This window comes from Notechis scutatus, chromosome 1 (assembly GCF_049901735.1).
Source record: "Notechis scutatus isolate UNSWTSFEM ecotype Mainland chromosome 1, rNotScu1.2, whole genome shotgun sequence".
NCBI classification, from domain to species: domain Eukaryota; kingdom Metazoa; phylum Chordata; class Lepidosauria; order Squamata; family Elapidae; genus Notechis; species Notechis scutatus.
In genome coordinates, this window is record NC_142009.1 from 30,718,103 (window position 1) to 30,736,631 (window position 18,529).

At 41.0% G+C, this 18,529-nt stretch overlaps 1 protein-coding gene across 1 annotated transcript in view; it reads right to left on the reverse strand.

The window, feature by feature from the left end:
- Positions 1-636: 636 nt before the first annotated feature.
- The window catches only part of XKR6 (XK related 6), a 178,750-nt gene continuing 160,857 nt past the window's right edge, over positions 637-18,529 (reverse strand). The window contains exons 2-3 of the mRNA XM_026671474.2: positions 8,771-8,967; positions 637-3,239 (exon numbers count right to left, since the gene is read on the reverse strand). Coding sequence (XP_026527259.1) covers positions 2,275-3,239; positions 8,771-8,967 — 1,162 coding nt within the window. The 3' untranslated portion in view covers positions 637-2,274. The remainder of the gene's footprint in view (positions 3,240-8,770; positions 8,968-18,529) is intronic.

Sequence of the window (18,529 nt, forward strand, 5' to 3'; positions counted from 1 at the left end):
TATCTATTTGGCTTAGATCATTATGCATGTTTTTAAAAATTTCACCCATATCCCAAAACTGGCATTGGTTTCGGATGGTTCACTTGTTTCCCTTTTGCCCCTCGGTTTTGATGACAAGAGACTGAAATCTTAGTACCCTAGACAAGAGAAAAATAATTTTAACAAAGTGATTTGTGAATGGAAATATTGTACACAGTCTGCTGTTCCAGCTGAGAGCCAAAGAAGAAAATAAGCAAAATGTTAACCTTCAGACATCAAATATGGTTTATGCAAACTTGCAGAGTCTAGCTGTAGAGTTTTCCTGTGAGCAGGTATCTGAAACGTTGAGGTTGAAATTCTATACTAATCTGTCCTGTTGTTGTTTGGATGGTGGTTTCTTTTCTACATACATTCAGCGGAGGACACCATCAGAACAAGTCTGTGTTTGTAGTTCCCCAGAAATGCTATTAGAGTCAAAAGATTCTTGGCTAAATCATGACAACTATAGAAACAATAGAAATATTAAGCACCAAATTTTCACCAGAAACACATCAGTAATGAGTTATTTCCATACAGAGATTCAATCCTCCATTTTCATTTTTTTTGTTTTCCTTTTTTCCTTAGAAAATAGAAAAACATAAACAAACCAGAGAATGCCATAAGATCACTTTAAGGCTCACACAAAAACAAGCTGCATGGTTGCAAATTCAATTCATATATCCCTCTTCGTAGCCTTAAAATGATGCCTGTAGTCAGAAGCCCAATTTCCAATCAAAGCATATTCCTTTAAATGGACTTTCTTTTTGCTACTATGCTGAGTTTTATTAAGACTGAAAATGATTGGGAGAGGGGAGGAGAGAAATTGTTATGGAATTTTAAAATACTTTATAAACTCCTTCAAATACTACTTCTTTTCTCTCATGCTTGTTTTTGGTACTTAATTTAAAATTAAAAGGCTATCTAAAATGTGTTCTCAGAAATCAAATAGGCCAGTTACGCTTTGAAGTTTAAAGATACCAATGACGATTGAATTGAAAACCAATGAAATCACTTGCTTTTGGAGACTTGCACCTTGGTTCAACTTTTTCAGACAAGGAGAGATGTAAATGGATGTAATGCTTTCCCTATTCAATTCAAAGAAATAAACAGTTTTGTGCATGAACTTTTTAAAAAATATCTCCAGTTTCAACGAACTGGGTAGACTCTGTGCCAGAAGGGACATTTTTGTGCTTCTGAGCCCATGCTAATTGTTTGGTCATTATACAACAGATGCAAGTCAAAATCTGGGTTTTTCATTGATTTTTTTGGGGAAAAAAGAGGATTATACCCTGAGATTCAAGTTTAAAACAATGAATCATAAAGAACCCCCCCCCCTTTTTTTTCCTATAGCAGGGATGCAGTTAATGTACAGTCCCATTCAAAATGACATGAGGAAGTGGAATTTAAACATATCAAATTAAAGTAACTTTTATGCCAATCAAAACACAGCCATGATCGCTCTTTAAACTTAGCCTGGCATTTCCTTTACTGGGGGTTGGTGGGAGGGTAATCATTTTCACCTGTCTTGTGCCAATCTAACAAAACCAATGGCATTTCCTTTTTACCTGATTCTTTTGTACAATTTCATATTATATATAAACACATACACACACCTATGTGTGCATGTGTCACTATATCTATCTATCTATCTATCTATCTATCTATCTATCTATCTATCTATCTATCTATCTATCTATATGTCATTAAAATAATCAAAACATTTTGCATGAGGAAGGTGACAGTACGTAATGAAACTCAGCACCTAAGGGCATAAGGCAGTTGTAGGTTTTTTGTTTGTTTGTTTTTTTATTAGTAGTATTATTATTTTCAATCAGCACCAATCCCTATAATAATGTCCTACACTTGGTGTAAGATATAAAACTCAGAGGTGAAGTAATTAATTTTTCTCCAACCTCTGAATCGTGGAAGTTTGCAATACTGGTTGGTTTGTGTTGTTGTTCTTGTTTTCTCCTGTGTGTAAAAAACAAAAGAAAACCTTTCATTTCATTTTTACTTATAAAACATAGAGGATCTCTCTTTCCTTTAAATACATACAGCAACCAGAAAGAAAACTTATTGGAAGGTTATTTCAGAACTGTCTTGACCATAAACAGTTAACCCACCTCTCTCTCCCTCCCCCCATGAAATCCCTCTTTTAATAGGTGGGTGTTTATTTGCAATAGTGTGCATGTCTGGGTGTATGTGTCTGGGTGTTTGTGTGTGTGTGTGTAGGGGCATTTGCATTTAAAGGAGCTTTTAAAGTGAAGATTCATACTGTAGCAATTCATACAAGAGAGGTCCATCTCTATACCTAATGCCTACAGCGGTGGGGGTGACGTACTGGAGAATGTTTATAGTCCTTCTCAACCTTCGGTCTACAAAATGAGCATCCCAAGCTGGGTATCTCTTTCTTGGGATGTCTATCTTAATGAGAGGGCCTTCTGGGTGGAATGGTCTCCCTGACGGAGTTGATGGCACCATAGCTCTCACTTGGAAAACTGGTAAGCATGTGTCAGCTGTGAGTTCCTCCTGTTGCTCCGTGGCCGCTCTGGGTGGCGTAGCCTGGGCCACCCTATACCCAGGGGTTTGAGGAGCCATGGGTTCAATGTCAGGGGGCAAAGGAATGCCCCAGAGCAGCTCGGCGCAACAGGAGCTGGCAAAAATCTTAGCTCTTGGCCCCATGGGATGCAGGACGCCGTAATATAAGAGCATCAGCGCTATCCCAGCAGCAAAGCTAAGAAAGACACAACAAAGCGCTGGCACAGCATATGAGTCAGTAGTGTTGGGATCTCGGTAACAATACCAAAGGAGCGTCAAGGCAGCATTCTCTGTCAAGACTATGGTGTAATAGGCAAACATTCGGTATCGGGTCCGCCCTTCCTTGACATTAAACCAGCAAAAAATGTACACAATCCCTACCACCATGTTGAAGAGAATCTCTTCCCATTTAGACATGCAGAAATCTGTCCCACCATGGATGATCCAGAAGGCCATGGCGCACCAGTGGACCACGACAAAGATCCCAAAATAGAGCTGGAAGATGGAAGCAAAGAGGGCAAAAGAGATAACTCTGGATGAGATGGTGAAGAGACGCCAGAAGAGATGGATAAGGGCTCCTCTATAACTCATGCTCTTCTTATCATCCCTAGAGTCCCGGAGAAGCTTGTGATAGGAGGCTAGCACCCAAGCCAGGGACATCAGGGAGGCCACAGAGGATACACCTGCCGGGAGAACACACACAAATCCACAGAGTTAAACTGGAGACACAGGAGAAAGGACGCAGTTGCTTACATCATCCTCTTGAGGGGCAGGTGTGAAACATGATTATAATGCGAGTCAGGTTAGCGAAAAAGATCTAGAGGAGGAAGAGAGAGAAAGAGAGAGAGAAAGAGAGAGAGAGAGAGAGAGAGAAATAAGCATAAACATGATCCCACCTGCAATAAATGCTGACTACCATTTGCATAATTTTATCACCTACAGAAGCAGCAACTGTAATTTATATGCAGTTATGGTTTATGATGATGGCTGTCATTGCTTATCAATAAAAGGTTGTGATTCTCAAATTGCTAATATCCTCTGTGACATCGCAAGTAAGAAAATAACGAATAAAAGAATAACAGAGTTGGATGGGACCTTGGAGGTCTTGTAGTCCAGTCCCCTGCTCAAGTACCATTCCAGACAAGTGGCTGTCCAGTCTCTTAAAAGCCTCCAGTGATGGAGCATCCACAACTTCTGAAGGCAAGTCGTTCCACTGGTTAATTGTTCTTACTGTTAGGAAATTTCTCCTTAATTGTAGGTTACTTCATTCCTTGATTAGTTTCCATCCATTGTTTCTTCTTTTGCCGGCTGGTGCTTTGGTAAATAGTTTGACCCCCTCTTCTTTGTTGCAGCCCCTCAAATATTGGAAGACTGCTATTCATTAGACCAGACAAACTCAATTCCTGCAACTGTTCTTATATGTTTTATCCCCCAGCTCCCTAATCCCCTTTGTTGCTCTTTTCTGTACTCTTTCCAGAGTTGTTACTTCTTTTTTATAATACCGTGATCAAAACTGGATGTAATATTCTAAGTGTGGTCTTACTAAGCGGTACTATACTTCACATAATCTTCATTCTGTCTCTCTATTAATGCATCCAGGATTGCATTGGCTTTTTTGGCTGCTGTTGCACAACTCTGGCTCATATTTCAGTGATTGTCCGCTAGGACTCCAAGATCCCTGTCACAGTTACTGCTTTTGAGTGAGATTTCATTTAATCTGTACAGTACATTTGATTTTTCTTGCCTAAATGTAAAACCTTGCTTTTCTCTATATTGAATTTCATTTTGTTCAATAATGGTCTAAGTGACTCTGATTTCTAACTTCCTGAATTAAAGTTGTCCAGGAAAAAAAGTGAATTGTGAACTTTTTTCCACTCTTATTTGAAATCATGCCATTGAGGGACATTTGTTGAATTCAGCTCTGCACAAAATAGGCCCAGAATCTTTCGTCTATTCTGCCATTACACGTGCTCTCAGATATGTGGCTCAGCTTAGTTTATATTCTGATAGAGGCATGATAAGAAATCTTTGAAAATGGCACTAGTGTAATTTTGTCCAATAGCCACAGGTTACAAAAGTTTTTTTAAAAAAAGTAATTAAAGAATCATGAACATATACAGAGTGCTATTCTATTCAGATCTCTCCACAACAAAGTGGGTAAATTTCAGAGTTTAGGTCATTAATCTATCCAGTTTTAATGCTCTACTGCTGAGTTATGGCCTTTTCACAACAAGCATGTAGTTGGTCTCTTAAAGACCTCTCCACTTTTCTAGTCTAGTCTTTTACAGATATCATCCTGCATATGGACTATAACAGGGGTCTCCAACCTTGGCAACTTTAAGCCCAGAAGACTTCAACTCCCAGAATTCCCCAGCCAGCAAAGCAAAGCTAAGCAAAGCTGGCTGGGGACCTCTGAGAGTTGAAGTCCACCAGGCTTAAAGTTGCCAAGGTTGGAGACCCCTGGGTTTAGACCATGGACACTAAATCCTAAAGCCCAACACTAATTTTTTCCCTAACTAAGACTACTATATTAGGGTGGTGAAACTTCAAAAAACCAACTAAAATAGTGGCACAGAGATAGAGAAGCCATCAGTTTTGTGTTATCTCCTGAAAAAGCACCTTTGGGACAACCATGACCTGGGTGACTGAGAATCTCTACAGGCTTTTTTGCCATACAATGTGGGATAAACACCCTTGAATGGTATGGGAGTAGGAATGGATTTCCAGAGGAAAAAAATTGCAGACTGCAGAAACTACTCTGGAGATCCCGAGGACACAGATAAATCTCCAAGTGCTTCAAAGACCCTCTAAAAGGATGCAAATGACCAACTGTCTGAAAGGAATATAAATTCTTCCATTCCCCACTATCCTGTCAGAGCTGACGAAGCTTCTTGGTTGAGAAGCGAAATATCTTTAAAAAAACCCCAAGAAATTCCAGTTTCCTCCGGAAAAAAACACCTTTAGGACACGAGTTTTGTGCTTCCATCTAATAATTGTTCAGATGCTTGCAGCCCAGATATGGCAGCCATATTTTAATATGTAGTTTTCCATGTGAAAAAACTTTTCATGAATGCAGGCACCTTTCTGTTTTGCATCTGCATCTGAATTAATACACTTTATGCTTAGATTTACTGCCTTGGTAAATGTAAAACAGTTGAGTCACATGAAATGGAAGGGTTATAAATTGAACAAATAAAAGAAAAGGCAGAGTTTTCACTCTTATCATGTAAAACAGTTTAAAAGCCACATCAAACTGTAGATGACATGTTGAGTGCTGCACTCCAAAAGGGGATGGAATCAGTAATCCACTGATCCACTGATTTTGAAAGGGATTTCAGGAATTTTGAAGATAAGCTCCTTAAATACCTGCAAAGTTCCTTAAAATCTTGACCCCCCCTCCCTCCAATACATAATAAGGTTTATACAGTATATTTGGGCTCATCTACTTCAAAAACAACAGTTGGTAAGCCACATGTAGCTAATGGACTAGCATTTTGAACCTTTTCCATAAGTTGTTGTTTGAATTGTTTAGCTGGTTTCATCCCAGCTGCCACCTGGAGACTCAAAAATATTATTTACAGAGAGCCCCTTCTTGCATTCTGTAATGGGCAGTAGTAATAACTTGGAAGGGAAAGTAAAGGAATGGAAGATTTTGTTACTGTAACCATATAATAAAGTGGCATTAGCATTTGTAGTGTGACTCTGACATCCAAGTTTAGTCTATCTTGAAGAGATGACACATTTCAATCTCTTATTTGTCAGACAACCCACAAACTGCTATCACATATGAGTAACTACAGTATATTGCCTTCCTATTGTTTATTGGAGGGGCATCTTTTATGGTGGATGGGTGTCCCCCCCCTCAAAAAAAATCAAAATGGCAATTGTGATGATCTTTTTAGATGCCACTTTAACACTTTCATCTCCCCTCTGCAAATGCCCTGGTCGACTGAGTGTTTCTGGGTACTGTAGGAATTATTAGGGAAGATGAAATTGCTGCTGAGTTAATTCTCTTCAAAGGGTGGATAAAGCAGAAATAAAGACCCTGAGGGCTCTTAAGATGTCTTAGGGCTAAGGACATTAGAAAGCTTATGTGAAATGGTCCTGTATGAAATAATAGTGTTGTTTCTCCAGTTTAGAACAATAATAAGAAATTGAAATAGCAGATAAACTTGTTGTCCTATTATATGCTTGTGTGTGTATGTGTGTGTGTGTGTGTGTGTGTGTGTGTGTGACTGAGAAAGAAAGAGAAGAGAGGTAAGGAGAGAAAGAAAACAAACATAATTTCATTCTAAGCTTGCTGGCACTATCTAGACCAGGGGTCTTCCTCAGCTTTGCTGGCTGAGGAATTCTGGGAGTTGAAGTCCGCAAGTCTTAAAGTTGCCAAGGTTGGAGACCCCTGATCTAGACAAGTGCTTCTCAACTTTAAGATGTGTCAACTTCCGCAACCAGCACTGCTTCGGGAATTCTGAGAGTTGTGGTCCACCCACCTTAAACTTACCAAGTTTGAGAAATAGCGATCTAAACCCAGAAAATTTAAAAACATTTAATTCGATATCCATTGCAAAAAATGAAAAATAAGAACTTGTCAGAAATTTCCTTTCTGCCTAAATCAAAGACCTCGGGGTCTGTGGCTAGAACCGTGATAGTGAACCTATGGCACGCGTGCCACAGGTGGCATGCAGAGCCATTTGTGCCAGCATGTGAGCCGCAGGCAAACTTACCTCACTGTGCATGCGCACACCTCATAGTTGATTTTTGGCTGGTTTGAAGCCTTTTTCGGCCTCCTGGAGGCTTGAAAAAAGCCTCTGCAGGCTTTGCAGGTTGAATAATAGGCCCATTTTGTCACTTCCTGTAATACTGCATGCGCAGGGGGCATGGTGGGGTGCATTGCCTTTTGGGTGCTGGCACGCAAGTGTAAGAGCACCAGCACATGCACAATTTTTGCCACAGGAGCCCAAAAAGGTTAGTCACCACTGGGCTAGAAGCTAGCTTAGCTCACAGTACTTTGGAGTTTGTGAGGTCTCCAAGTCCTTTTAAAACATAGGGGGAAAAATAGTTGTGCCCTATCAGCAGTTATTTCGGAATCAGAATTTTCCATGAGTTTGTAAAAGAAAGTCCAGGATTAACGGAATGGGGTTAAATCCTGTTCTCTGCCAAGACTTATTTTATAAAGAAAATCATGGGAATGGGATGTGTTATGCTAGAAGCAGTAAATTGCTGAGTTCGCATTCCTTCGGAGTTAATCAGTCAGAGGCTGAAGCTAAGGATAGGGTTTTAGAATATTTTATATCCTCTTTTTAATACTTTTCTTCTCTTTCTTTTTCTCTTCTGCCTCCTGTCCTCCCTCCCACCTTTCCCCTCATCTCTTTATCCAGCGAGTGCTGGACTGCTCTTGCCAGGGGACTGAACTGGTGATCACTTATCTATGCCAAGGCAAACTATGGGCAAGAGAGATAGTATTTTACCAACCATTATTAATAGCCAACATTCACTGCAATTTTTTCTTTCTTGTTGTACTGTATCGGGTTACAAACTTTCAGATTCTGTTTACTTTACATGATTACCTTCCTCCAAATTTATATACAATAATTTATGTGCAAAAAAAAGTCCATTGTTGAAATGGCACTTTTATTGTTACATAACTCTATGGCTTCCTTCTTGTAAAATCAATATATAATAATGAAAAAACAAATGCTATACACCTGCCTTCCTTTCTAATGTTCCACAAGAATGTTCACTGCAAGACAGGCAGGGGAAAGTAGACTGAAATTCTGCAAAAGCAGACCTAGAAGCCTTCTCACAGACCTTCTTAGAGGAAACACCTTTTAGCTTTCAGAAATTCTGAGCTACACCTTCTTTAATGTTAAGGAAGTACAGTACAGGGTTGGGGGAATTCTAGAATTCTTGGTGCTTTCTGAGCTTGCTTGTTTGTTTGCAGACATTTCATTACACAACTAACCATCAGGGTCATGCACCTGGTGATGTTTCCTAGTTGGATAATGAAATGTCTGCAAGCAATCAACCAAGCTCAGAAAGCACCAAGGATCCCACAATTCTACCCTAAAGTACCATAAAGTATTCTCCTCACTTGGGGGTATTGCTCTTGACTAATGTGAAGGACCATATCAACCACTGAACCTTCCATCTGGGTGAGAAATCCAAACATGCACCATTTTTTCCCAAAACGAGGAACACCAGTCAGATCACTTACACGGTAAAGCTTCTGCACGGTTCTTTTGGATCATTATGCAGAGTTGTAGCACCAATTGTGGGGCGCTCTCGAGAAAGGTCTCTAAGAGGCGCAGCATGTTGACATCTGCATACTCGTACATCATAGCCCAGTAAAAGCGCCGCTGGTGTTCTTTTTGCCTCTGGCTTTGGATCCCCAGATACATGGTTCGGATATACCTGGAGATGGGAAGAAAGTATGGACAAAATATGAAATGATGAGGGAATCAGGTGAAAGGTAATTCCTTCTTCCCTATTATTTCATTGTCTCTCCTCCTAGCCCCCATATTTTTCATTGAGGTTTATCATTCTTCTAAACTGTACATTCAGAGATATTACTTTTTTTCTCAACGTAATAAATTTTCTTAAATGAAAAAACATTTAGCATTGTTCCTTGTTTGGGGAGGGTGCCGGTTATGTATTGCAACAAAGAATCAATTTAAAGCAGTGTATCTTGTTCTCTAATGATCAGAATTGGAGTTCCTTCTCTAAAATGGAAAAAAAAAATACAAGTACTTTTTTTAATATGAGGAATAATTCTTGTAGGTCAATTAAAGAGAAGCAGTTGCTTATTTTATCAAAATCTTTCAAACGGACTGTCATAGTAACAATGAAGGCAAATCTACACAGTCTTACTTGAAGTAAGTCTCTATTCTAAGTGGAGCATGTTTGGGTATACATACAGTATATAAGACTGTACTATGAATATTGTTGGCTGACTTATACACATAAGGTTAGCACCATAGCATTTTCAATTATTTAATATGTCTAGCAATTACATACACCTCAATACCATCATCTTCATTTCTTTCTTACAAACTTGATGGATTTCAAGTACTTACAGCTTGTTACTCTGCTGTCAGCATCCAAAGCAGTATTCTTAAAAAAAAATCTCTAACACCAAAGTTCAAACACACTGATAATGTGTACTTTAGCCCGTGTATTGCCCTAAACAAGCGGGTTGTCTTATTAGTTCAAGGTTCGTGTGTCTTCATTTTCTAAGGAGATGGTATTAATTCCATAAATCATGCATAAGTTAAGAATGGAAAAATGTGCTGCGCATAAATGAATACAAGGACAATTCTGATTAGTTAACCAATGCCTCTTACTTCAGAAAATAAATGATTGCAGAATGAATGAAAGTAATACCTAAAAGCTTTCTTCAATGTACAATGTGAGGATTGGTATCCGTTCAGCCAGAGTTTTTTTGGCTTATGTGGCCTTAATAAATTTAAAAAAATTAAAAAGCAGATAACTTGATTATAGGGTTAGGATAGAGCTACTGTGTCCCCTTACCAGAAATTCAGGAAGGGTTATTGTTCTATGATAGAGTATGTTTTGCAATATCTCCCAGAGACCAACATCAAGCAGAGTGAATAACAGTGATATAAATGGACAGAGATCCTATTAAAGGCAAATTATTATGTTCTTATTTTCATCTGTGAAAAGGATGGAGAGTGTCCTTCATGTATAATAAGATGGTTTTGGTGAAGCTCAAACATTTCCTCCTGACTTGTGTAATAGCTGTAGTAATAGCAGCAAAACAAGGTCAACTCTGAATGAAGCAGGATGGCCTGGAAAACTTGTTTTTTTTTTTTTTTTGTAAAAGAATGAGCAAGAAGTGACTCAGGTTTGACACTAGGTGGCAATATGCTCTAATTATACAAAATTTGATATTTAGGCTGTAAACTCATGCCTTGGACAAAAAAAAGGATTCTACTTTCCATTCCACTTTCACGTTGTATTTTTAAAAAATTGATTTCACTGTAAATGTAGCAGTGGGAGCAGGAGGAAATATCAGAAGAATTTCCACTTCTGAAAGGTCTGTGATGCTCTCTGATCTTGGTTGTTTTCTTGCAGACTTTTCATTATCCAAAGTAGATTACATCATCAGTGCTAGTCTGTGCTAGCACTGATGATATTACCTAGTTTGGGTAATGGAACGTTTGCAAGAAAACAATCAAGCTCAGAGAACACCAAGGATCCCTTATTTCAACCCTGAGCTACAATTCCCACTTCTTTTTATTCTTTGTGTAAAAAGCAATTGCTCCTAGACTTTGCAGAAGAAATATATTTTAAAAAAATCTTGAACTCCTCTTTTCACATAACAGTCTTTGTGAATCCAAGTTGACATTGTGATCATAATTTCATTACAGTGCATATTATCTCATTTACCTCAGTGACATCACTGAAGGCAAAGAAAGGCTTTGGGGTTTTTCCCCTTTATTTTTTTAATTGTAATTTCTTTTGTTTTATTGTTGCGAGCTGCCCAGAGTTAGGTAGCATACAAGTTTAATAAATCAATATCATTATTTATTCTAAGTAAAGAGAAGGTATAGACCCCATTGCCCAGATAGATTAGGTAACATCAGTGTTTTGACTGTATAGTACTGGTGTATTTTTAATGCAATTTTATCTTTTTAGTCATATAGTTAAGCCACTTTGCCAAAGTTCAGTCTGTAGTATATAGATAGATGGCTAAGAAAATGTGTCTAGATGCTTTCCTCTGTTGTGTTGGCCTTTGCAAATCTGTATGTTCATATCTACCCACTTTGCATCCCTACCAGTTAACTGTGTACCACTGGAGAAAACTAAGAACCAGCCTGTTTACTAGCTTGCACTAGACATCGACAAGATACTGTACCTAAATTGATTGCTAATAGATTTCTGATACAATTCAAAGTACTGATTTTAACTTTAAAGAATTCATCCACGGGCATTTGTCTGTTCAATATATTTTCTTCTTGTTCTTTTTTTCAATTGTCATTGCCTCTTTCCTAGGACTGAGAGAAAATGACTGGCTCAAGATCATCCAATTGGCTTTATTCCTAAAACAGGACTAGAATTCATGGTCTCCTGGTTTCTTAACTTGATGCCTTAGCCACTAGACCAGTGGTTCCCAAACTTTTTCAGTCCACCGCCCCTTTGGTGCTACAAACTCATCCTCGGTGCCCCCCACCCAGGGGTGGGATTCAAATTTCTATGAGCGTGGCCTAATTTGAGGGTGTGGCTTGGTCACGTGACTGGGTGGGCATGGCTTGCTGGTCACATGACTGGGTAGGTGTGGTTGGTGGGCATGTGACTGGGTGGGCATGGCCAGGTGACTGACAAACAAGTGGTCCTCACTTAATGGCTGGTTGTTTAGCAAGTGTTCTAATTTATGACTGGCCTCTCCAGAGATACTTGACCTGTTTTTGGAGTTTTGACAGCCGTGCACACACATACACACACACTCCCTTCTAATCACGCTGAAGCAGGTCATTGGACTAGAATCGGCAAAGCATCTCTGATTAGATTCTAGTAGTGAATAAAATCTAATCAGAGATGCTTTGCCGATTCTTGATTTGTTTTATTTGTATCTCTTTATTTTATGTTGCTGAATTGCATTGACATGTATGTCCCTTCTTGTGCACAACCCAGAAGTTTTGTGATTCTTTGCAGCAAAAATTACCGACCTCTGGCTTTGCTCTACTTTTCAAACATGCCGCCACTGCCGCGTTGTAGGTGCTGGCCCCGCAGGTCCACCCCATTGAGCCCACTGCACTGGAGGGACCTGCCCAAGCAAGTCAAGTCAATGGGGTGAGCCTGAGAGGGAAAGAGAGAGAGAAAAGAGAGAGAGAGAGAAAGAGAGAAGGAAGAAAAGAAAGAGAAAAGGGAAAGAAAGAAAAAGAGACAAAGAAAGAGGGGGGATGGAAGGAAGGGACAGAAAGAAAAAGAAATAAAGAAGGAGGGATGGAGGGAGGAGAAAGATAATGAGATATCTATTCTAGTCCAGTCACCTGCTCCAGCAGGGTTAGAAGGGTGTGTGTGTGTGTGTGTGTGTGTGTGTGTGTTCTCCTTGTAATTTACCAGTACATTTTGGTTTTGCCTTCTTCAGAATTGGCACTGTAATACATTGGGGAAAAGTAATTTTTAGGGTGGAGATCTGGTCCAATGGATCCTGTTTAAAGCCTCAACAAAATGTGAGAGCTTCCTGATAGTCTTGACCATGTTTCGTCCACAAAACCTTTAAAAGAAGCCAAAGATGTTTCAATGTGCTGGCAAAGATGTTTCAATGTGGAAAAGGGCCTCAGTCTAAACTAGGCCTCATTTCAATCTGATGCATCAGATCTCTCTCTCTCTTTCTTCCCCTTCCTCCCTCCCAGACTGGCTTTGCTCTTCTTTTCCAATGTGCCTGTGGGGCTGGGGCTTCAAACATGGATGGATGGATGGATGGATGGATGGATGGATAGATAGATAGACAGGTAGGTAGGTAGGTAGATAGATTGGTAGATAGATAGGTAGGCAGGCAGGCAGGCAGGCAGACCTTTTGGATGAATATATGGATAGGTAGGTAGGTAGATAGATCTATATAGGTAGGTAGGTAGACAGAAAGGCAGGTAGGCAAGCAGGTAGGTAGGTAGGCAGGAAGGCAGGCAGACAGACAGACCTTTTGGATGGATAGATAGATAGACAGACAGACAGACAGACAGACAGATCTATATTGGTAGATAGATAGATAGGTAGGTAGGTGGGCAGGCAGGCAGGCAGGCAGACCTTTTGGATGTATGTATGTATGTATGGGTGGATGGATGGATGGATGGATGGACATACAGACAGACAGAAAGAATGCGATAGTGGCAGCACTTTGGGAAAGTAGAGCAAAGCCAGAGTGGGAATTGAAGTCCACACAAGTTGCCAAGGTTGAGAAACATGGGCTGAATATATCAAACCAACCATTCTGTTTTAGAGTTTAGCGTGCTGTTTGATTCCGGCTTAGTCAATAAACCATGGCTAAGATTTTCCTGCTCCTTAATGCAGCTGCCACTCTGCCCCTTCTCCAGCCCCCTGCCCCAGTTCTTTCTTTGGCATCCAATTTTGCAATGCCAACCTCCCTGGGGCAGCGATGCAGCTGACTTCACCATTTTTGCTTGAACCCAAGGTCCACTTCCATCGGGCCAAGCAAGGGGAGGTACTCTGCACACGCTCAGAGACTCCCAACTTTGGGGAAGTGTTCCGCCCATCTTTACGCTCCACCCGGGAGGAGGAAGGCATGTGGAAGCACCCCAGACCGGCAGAGGGAACGATCACTTGGAAACTAAGCAAGCAAACAAGCAAGCGCAGGGCTCGGTCGGAAGAACCGGGCTGCAGAGGGAGGCTAGGTTCTAGTTCCAGGATGACCATGTAGAGCTGAACTGAACCGAGCCACATGCCTTGGAGAGCTGCAGCTGCACCTACCCTCATCCTACGCGCAAGCCTGACTGGCTGGAGAGGTGGAGGCCGGGTGGGCACTGCACACTCCCTTGTTCTCTGAGGAAGGGGGCACTAATGCCGGACCAGCCACCCCTTCCACTGCGCGCCTTGGGACGGTTTTGTTTTCAGGCCTTCTGGCACACCTCCGCTGCTTCCACCGTAGAGGGCAGCCTGCAAGCTAAGGCGCCCCCTTTCCATCACCTCCCACTTCTCTCCCCCCCCCAGGCTTGACAAGGCTCACCGCGCGCGGGTTCCGCGTTCGAGGCCCTGGCTATGGAGCGATGAAACAGTCAATGGGCTGCATAGCTGGCAGTCAGTGAGCCTGCGGGGCCGGTGCCTTGAACGCCCCCCTGCCACCTCTTAGTGCCCCCCTGCCAGCCCCCTTGCCTCTTAGCGCCCCCTAAGGAATCCCACTGCCCCACAGGGGGTGGTAACGCCCACTTTGGGAATCACTGCACTAGACCAACGGACTCTCATCCAATATCATACCCTAAGAGAAACTTGATGTTTCCTCATTTTCATGAAAAATGGGGGACTGAGACCCGGAGGTTCCTCCATTACAGTCTTGATATTGTGGAACAGCCTGCTCCATTCTTGATCCATTCTTCTGGAAGTTGATAAAGACAAATCTTTTTCATTGAAGCTTCAGGGACCGAGAAGATATTGTTGCTTGTTGTATTATAATGCTCCAGCTTTTATTTATGGTTTTAATTATTATTACTATTATTGTAGATGTTTTAATTTAATTACTTAATTATTAATTTATTGTGGATGTTTTATTGTATTGTTCTGTTGCTAAACACCAGGAGTTATTCTAAAATATGGTAGCATACAAGATTGAACAAGCAAGCAAGCAAGCAAAACATTGCCTTGATTACTTGGATGGGGGTGGGGTGGGGGAGATTGTAGTTGATGGTTGTAGAAGAGTGCAAAATATTGCCAAAAAAGTAGCAAAACTATTTTCTAGTGGGTTTCTCAGCATGTAGTTCCAGCTCTCTATGTTCCATAGTCACAGGTCTCTGATATAGTAAATACATGGCAATGAATGCCAGATTTACACCTCTGAACAAATTCATTTGAATCTCTCTTGGGGCAGCTGAAGTATAAATTAAACTGGATAAAGATACTGATATTTGCAGAGCTATCAACCACGTTTGATGGCTTCAACTGTTGGGGGCACCATGGTTGCCTGAACAGAAATAGGGAACAAGACCACTCTTCATCTTCTAGAGCAGGGGTTCCCAACCACCGGGCCCTGGACTGGTACCGGTCTGTGGATCATTTTCTACCGGGCCGCCGGTTTGCTGGGCGCCACCATCTTGTTTTGACGAGAAAGTGCTTCCGGGTGAGCTTTTCCGGTTGGAAAGCAGCGTTTGGGTTCTGAAGGAATCCTCGCGCCTTAGTTTCATCGAAGGGGGGGGGTGGCTTCGAATGAAGAGCCGTCCCGATGGCGGAGGAGATTAAGAAAGCACAAAAAAGCACAAAAAAGGTACAAAGGAGGAGTTGAAGGTGGCGGGGAGAAGCGGGGGACGGCTGGCTGGCCGGTTGCTCGGCTCGCCTTGCCTTGTCATGCGTGCTGATGCCGGTATCAGGCCGCGGATCATTTTGTGATGCTGGTACTGGGCCGTGGCACAAAAAGGTTGGGGGCCACTGTTCTAGAGAACCTTTCTCCATAGGAAGATATAGTTAGGGAACAATAAGTATCTGGAAGTGTGATGACAAAGTTTGAATTGAGCTAAAAAGGCTGGGCCAGAGCTGGAAGGAACAATGGAAAAAACATGTAGCCAGGAGAGTAGATCTAGAGATGGTGAACGGCAAGCAGCATCTGAGTTAAAAAGCTGGAACAGAGATGTCAGGAGACATATGGAGAAAGAAGGTGGAAGCCTGTGAACAGAATGAGTGGGCAGAGATACTTGGAAACCTTCAGTAGAAAAGCAAAGTCCTAAACTGACTCAGGAATGTGTATAGCAACATGAAGTCTGAAGGAATAAAAGGATTTCTGGAGGGGAACAGGAGGAACATTGGAGAATAACATAGCTACTTTAGTTTTATTATTCTTCAGCATTGGATGGTCCACTATAAAATGAAAACATTGCACAAAGTGAAAGTGGTCACTGCCCAAATATTTGTTTGAAAACTCACCATGTTTGTCAAGAAAAACACTAGATCAGGGGTGTCAAACTCAAGGTGTGCTTAAATCTGGCCCGCAGGGTAGCCTAGAAATAGCAAAGGACTGGCCCGTGATGCTCTGGCAGCCAAAAGGGGGTGCAGAGGGGACATGTATGGCCCCCCACACCCCATTTTTAGCCTGGACGGCCTCCTGCACCACTCTGCCACCCAAAATGGGTCATGGGGGGGCTGCATGAGAACCCCGCCCTCCATTTTGGCCGGCAGGGTGGTGCAGGAGGCCGTCCAAGCTGAAAATGGGGCACGGGGGGGGGCTGTGCAAGTCCCCCTGCACCCTGTTTTGGCTGGCAGGGTGCTGTAGGAGGGGTCTGTCCTGTCTCCCCCTCCCCCAGCCGGCCCGCAGAGAACTACAATGCTGATCCGGCACTTCAAGAAATCTAGTTTGACACCCCTGCACTAGATGAATGCATTCTCCAATACTATCTCACAGATAGAGTTCCCTCTAAGTATAGATAATAGCATCACTATGAAAAACAGAACCTTGGTAAATGTTCACCCATGATGTGTTTCCCTGGAGTTTAATTACAATTAATGACAGAGCAGAGGGCCTATCCCTACTTGAACCTAACCATGGCATCATTTTTTTCCATGTTGCTATTATCTCATCTCCAGTCCATGAACGAGATAGAGTTAAGTCATCTTTAGCTGCCCTAGGATTGAAGCAGTCTCCCTCTTTCTCTGACATCCTCTAAACGCAAAATCTTAAAACCTGAAGTCAAATGATTGAAGTAATCTGAAACAAGCACAACAGGTATGGCAACAGAAACAGTAAATTTCACAATGAGTTTTTTGCCAGCTCAAAGATGAACAGAGAATATTTTAATCAGAGAACAATATATCTTGTAACTAAGTACAAGAATACCATATTCCATCCCTAAGAATTTCTGTATAATGTTATTATCTGAATGAATTTCTTACATTTCTCTTTTGTCAAACTGAATGGGATTTAATAGAAAAAAATATATAGAATAACTTGTGCCCTAATTTACATCTGGGCCAGCTCTGAAATGGAAAACAGTTGGTAGAATAAGCTCAAACCAAAACTAATTATGTCCAGGTGAATGGAGCAGGCAAGAAGGAACAGATTTTGAGCATGGCAGGTATATAGGGGGAGGGAAATCATTATTTTTCACCTGAACTAGTGTTTCTTAACTCTAGGAACATTAAGATGTGTGAATTTTAAACGATCCTGGCTGGGGATTTCTGAGAGCTGAAGTCCATACATCTTAAACTTGCTAAACATATGGGAAACTACTGACCTTTGAGTGTTGAAAGCATTTCCAGTTACTTTAGCCATCATTTCCAAAAGTTTATAAATCTTCAAAGTAATATTTTGTAAAATTAAAATTGTGGTTTTGTGAATCATTCTTATGACTTCATTGATTAAAAACTGAAAGGAGGATCTTTCTCATCAAGGGAAAAAAGGAAATAAAAAACTGCACATAGGGCAAATGTTTTTCTTTTCCCTTGACTCAGTAAGCCCCAATTAATGCCAATTCCTTCTTTTAATAAATGTTGCATTTGCTTAGGAAATAAAAATAAACCTGGACAGGTATTTTTCCTGCTTTCTACTTTCTATGCTTTTTTCAGAGAGGTTTCTCCGTGATTTTTGGCCAAGGACATTTGAGTTCAGAAATCTTGAGCTAAATCCTGTACAAACCATGGAAACATTTCCCCACCATCAGTTCCTTAGTGACTACAGCACCTTTCAAATAAAAGTAGAATTATGGATGGTCAGAAAATGAAGAAAGGATAAAAGGGAAAAAGAGATAAAACACCTGATATTTCACATAATTGTTAAAGTTTTGTAATTGTATATAGCATAGAAAGAGCTAGGCCAGAATGTTTTTTGTTTTGGCTAGAAGTGGTATGGTCCTACTCTGCTTGAATGTATCAATACATTCCCTTCTCTTCCTATTCCATGTGTTATTCCCTTATTTAGGGGTTTTTTTAAGCAGGTTTTTATTCTGTCTCCGTTTGCATTTGGATTAATTAATGGGTGATTAACTTGAGTTTAGCTAATGTGATTCTAAATGTTAGCTAACCTTGTTCCTCAGCAGTTTGCAGTAAATGGCAAATGTTTGTGTCCCGGAACAAATGTTTGCCGAATGTCTCGACTTGGCTTGACAAATGTATCTGTAAACTCAAGTGGATTGGTTCACATTCAATGCAAGAGGCAAAACTGCACGAGAGTTTCAAGTAAGGCAGTGAGAAGAAAGAGAACTCTTGTCCAGTATGCAGGAAGCTAAATGCAATTCTGACAAAGCTGTATCAATGCTTCCAGCTAATGAAGCTGCCCTTATTTACTGAAAGTGTGGCATCT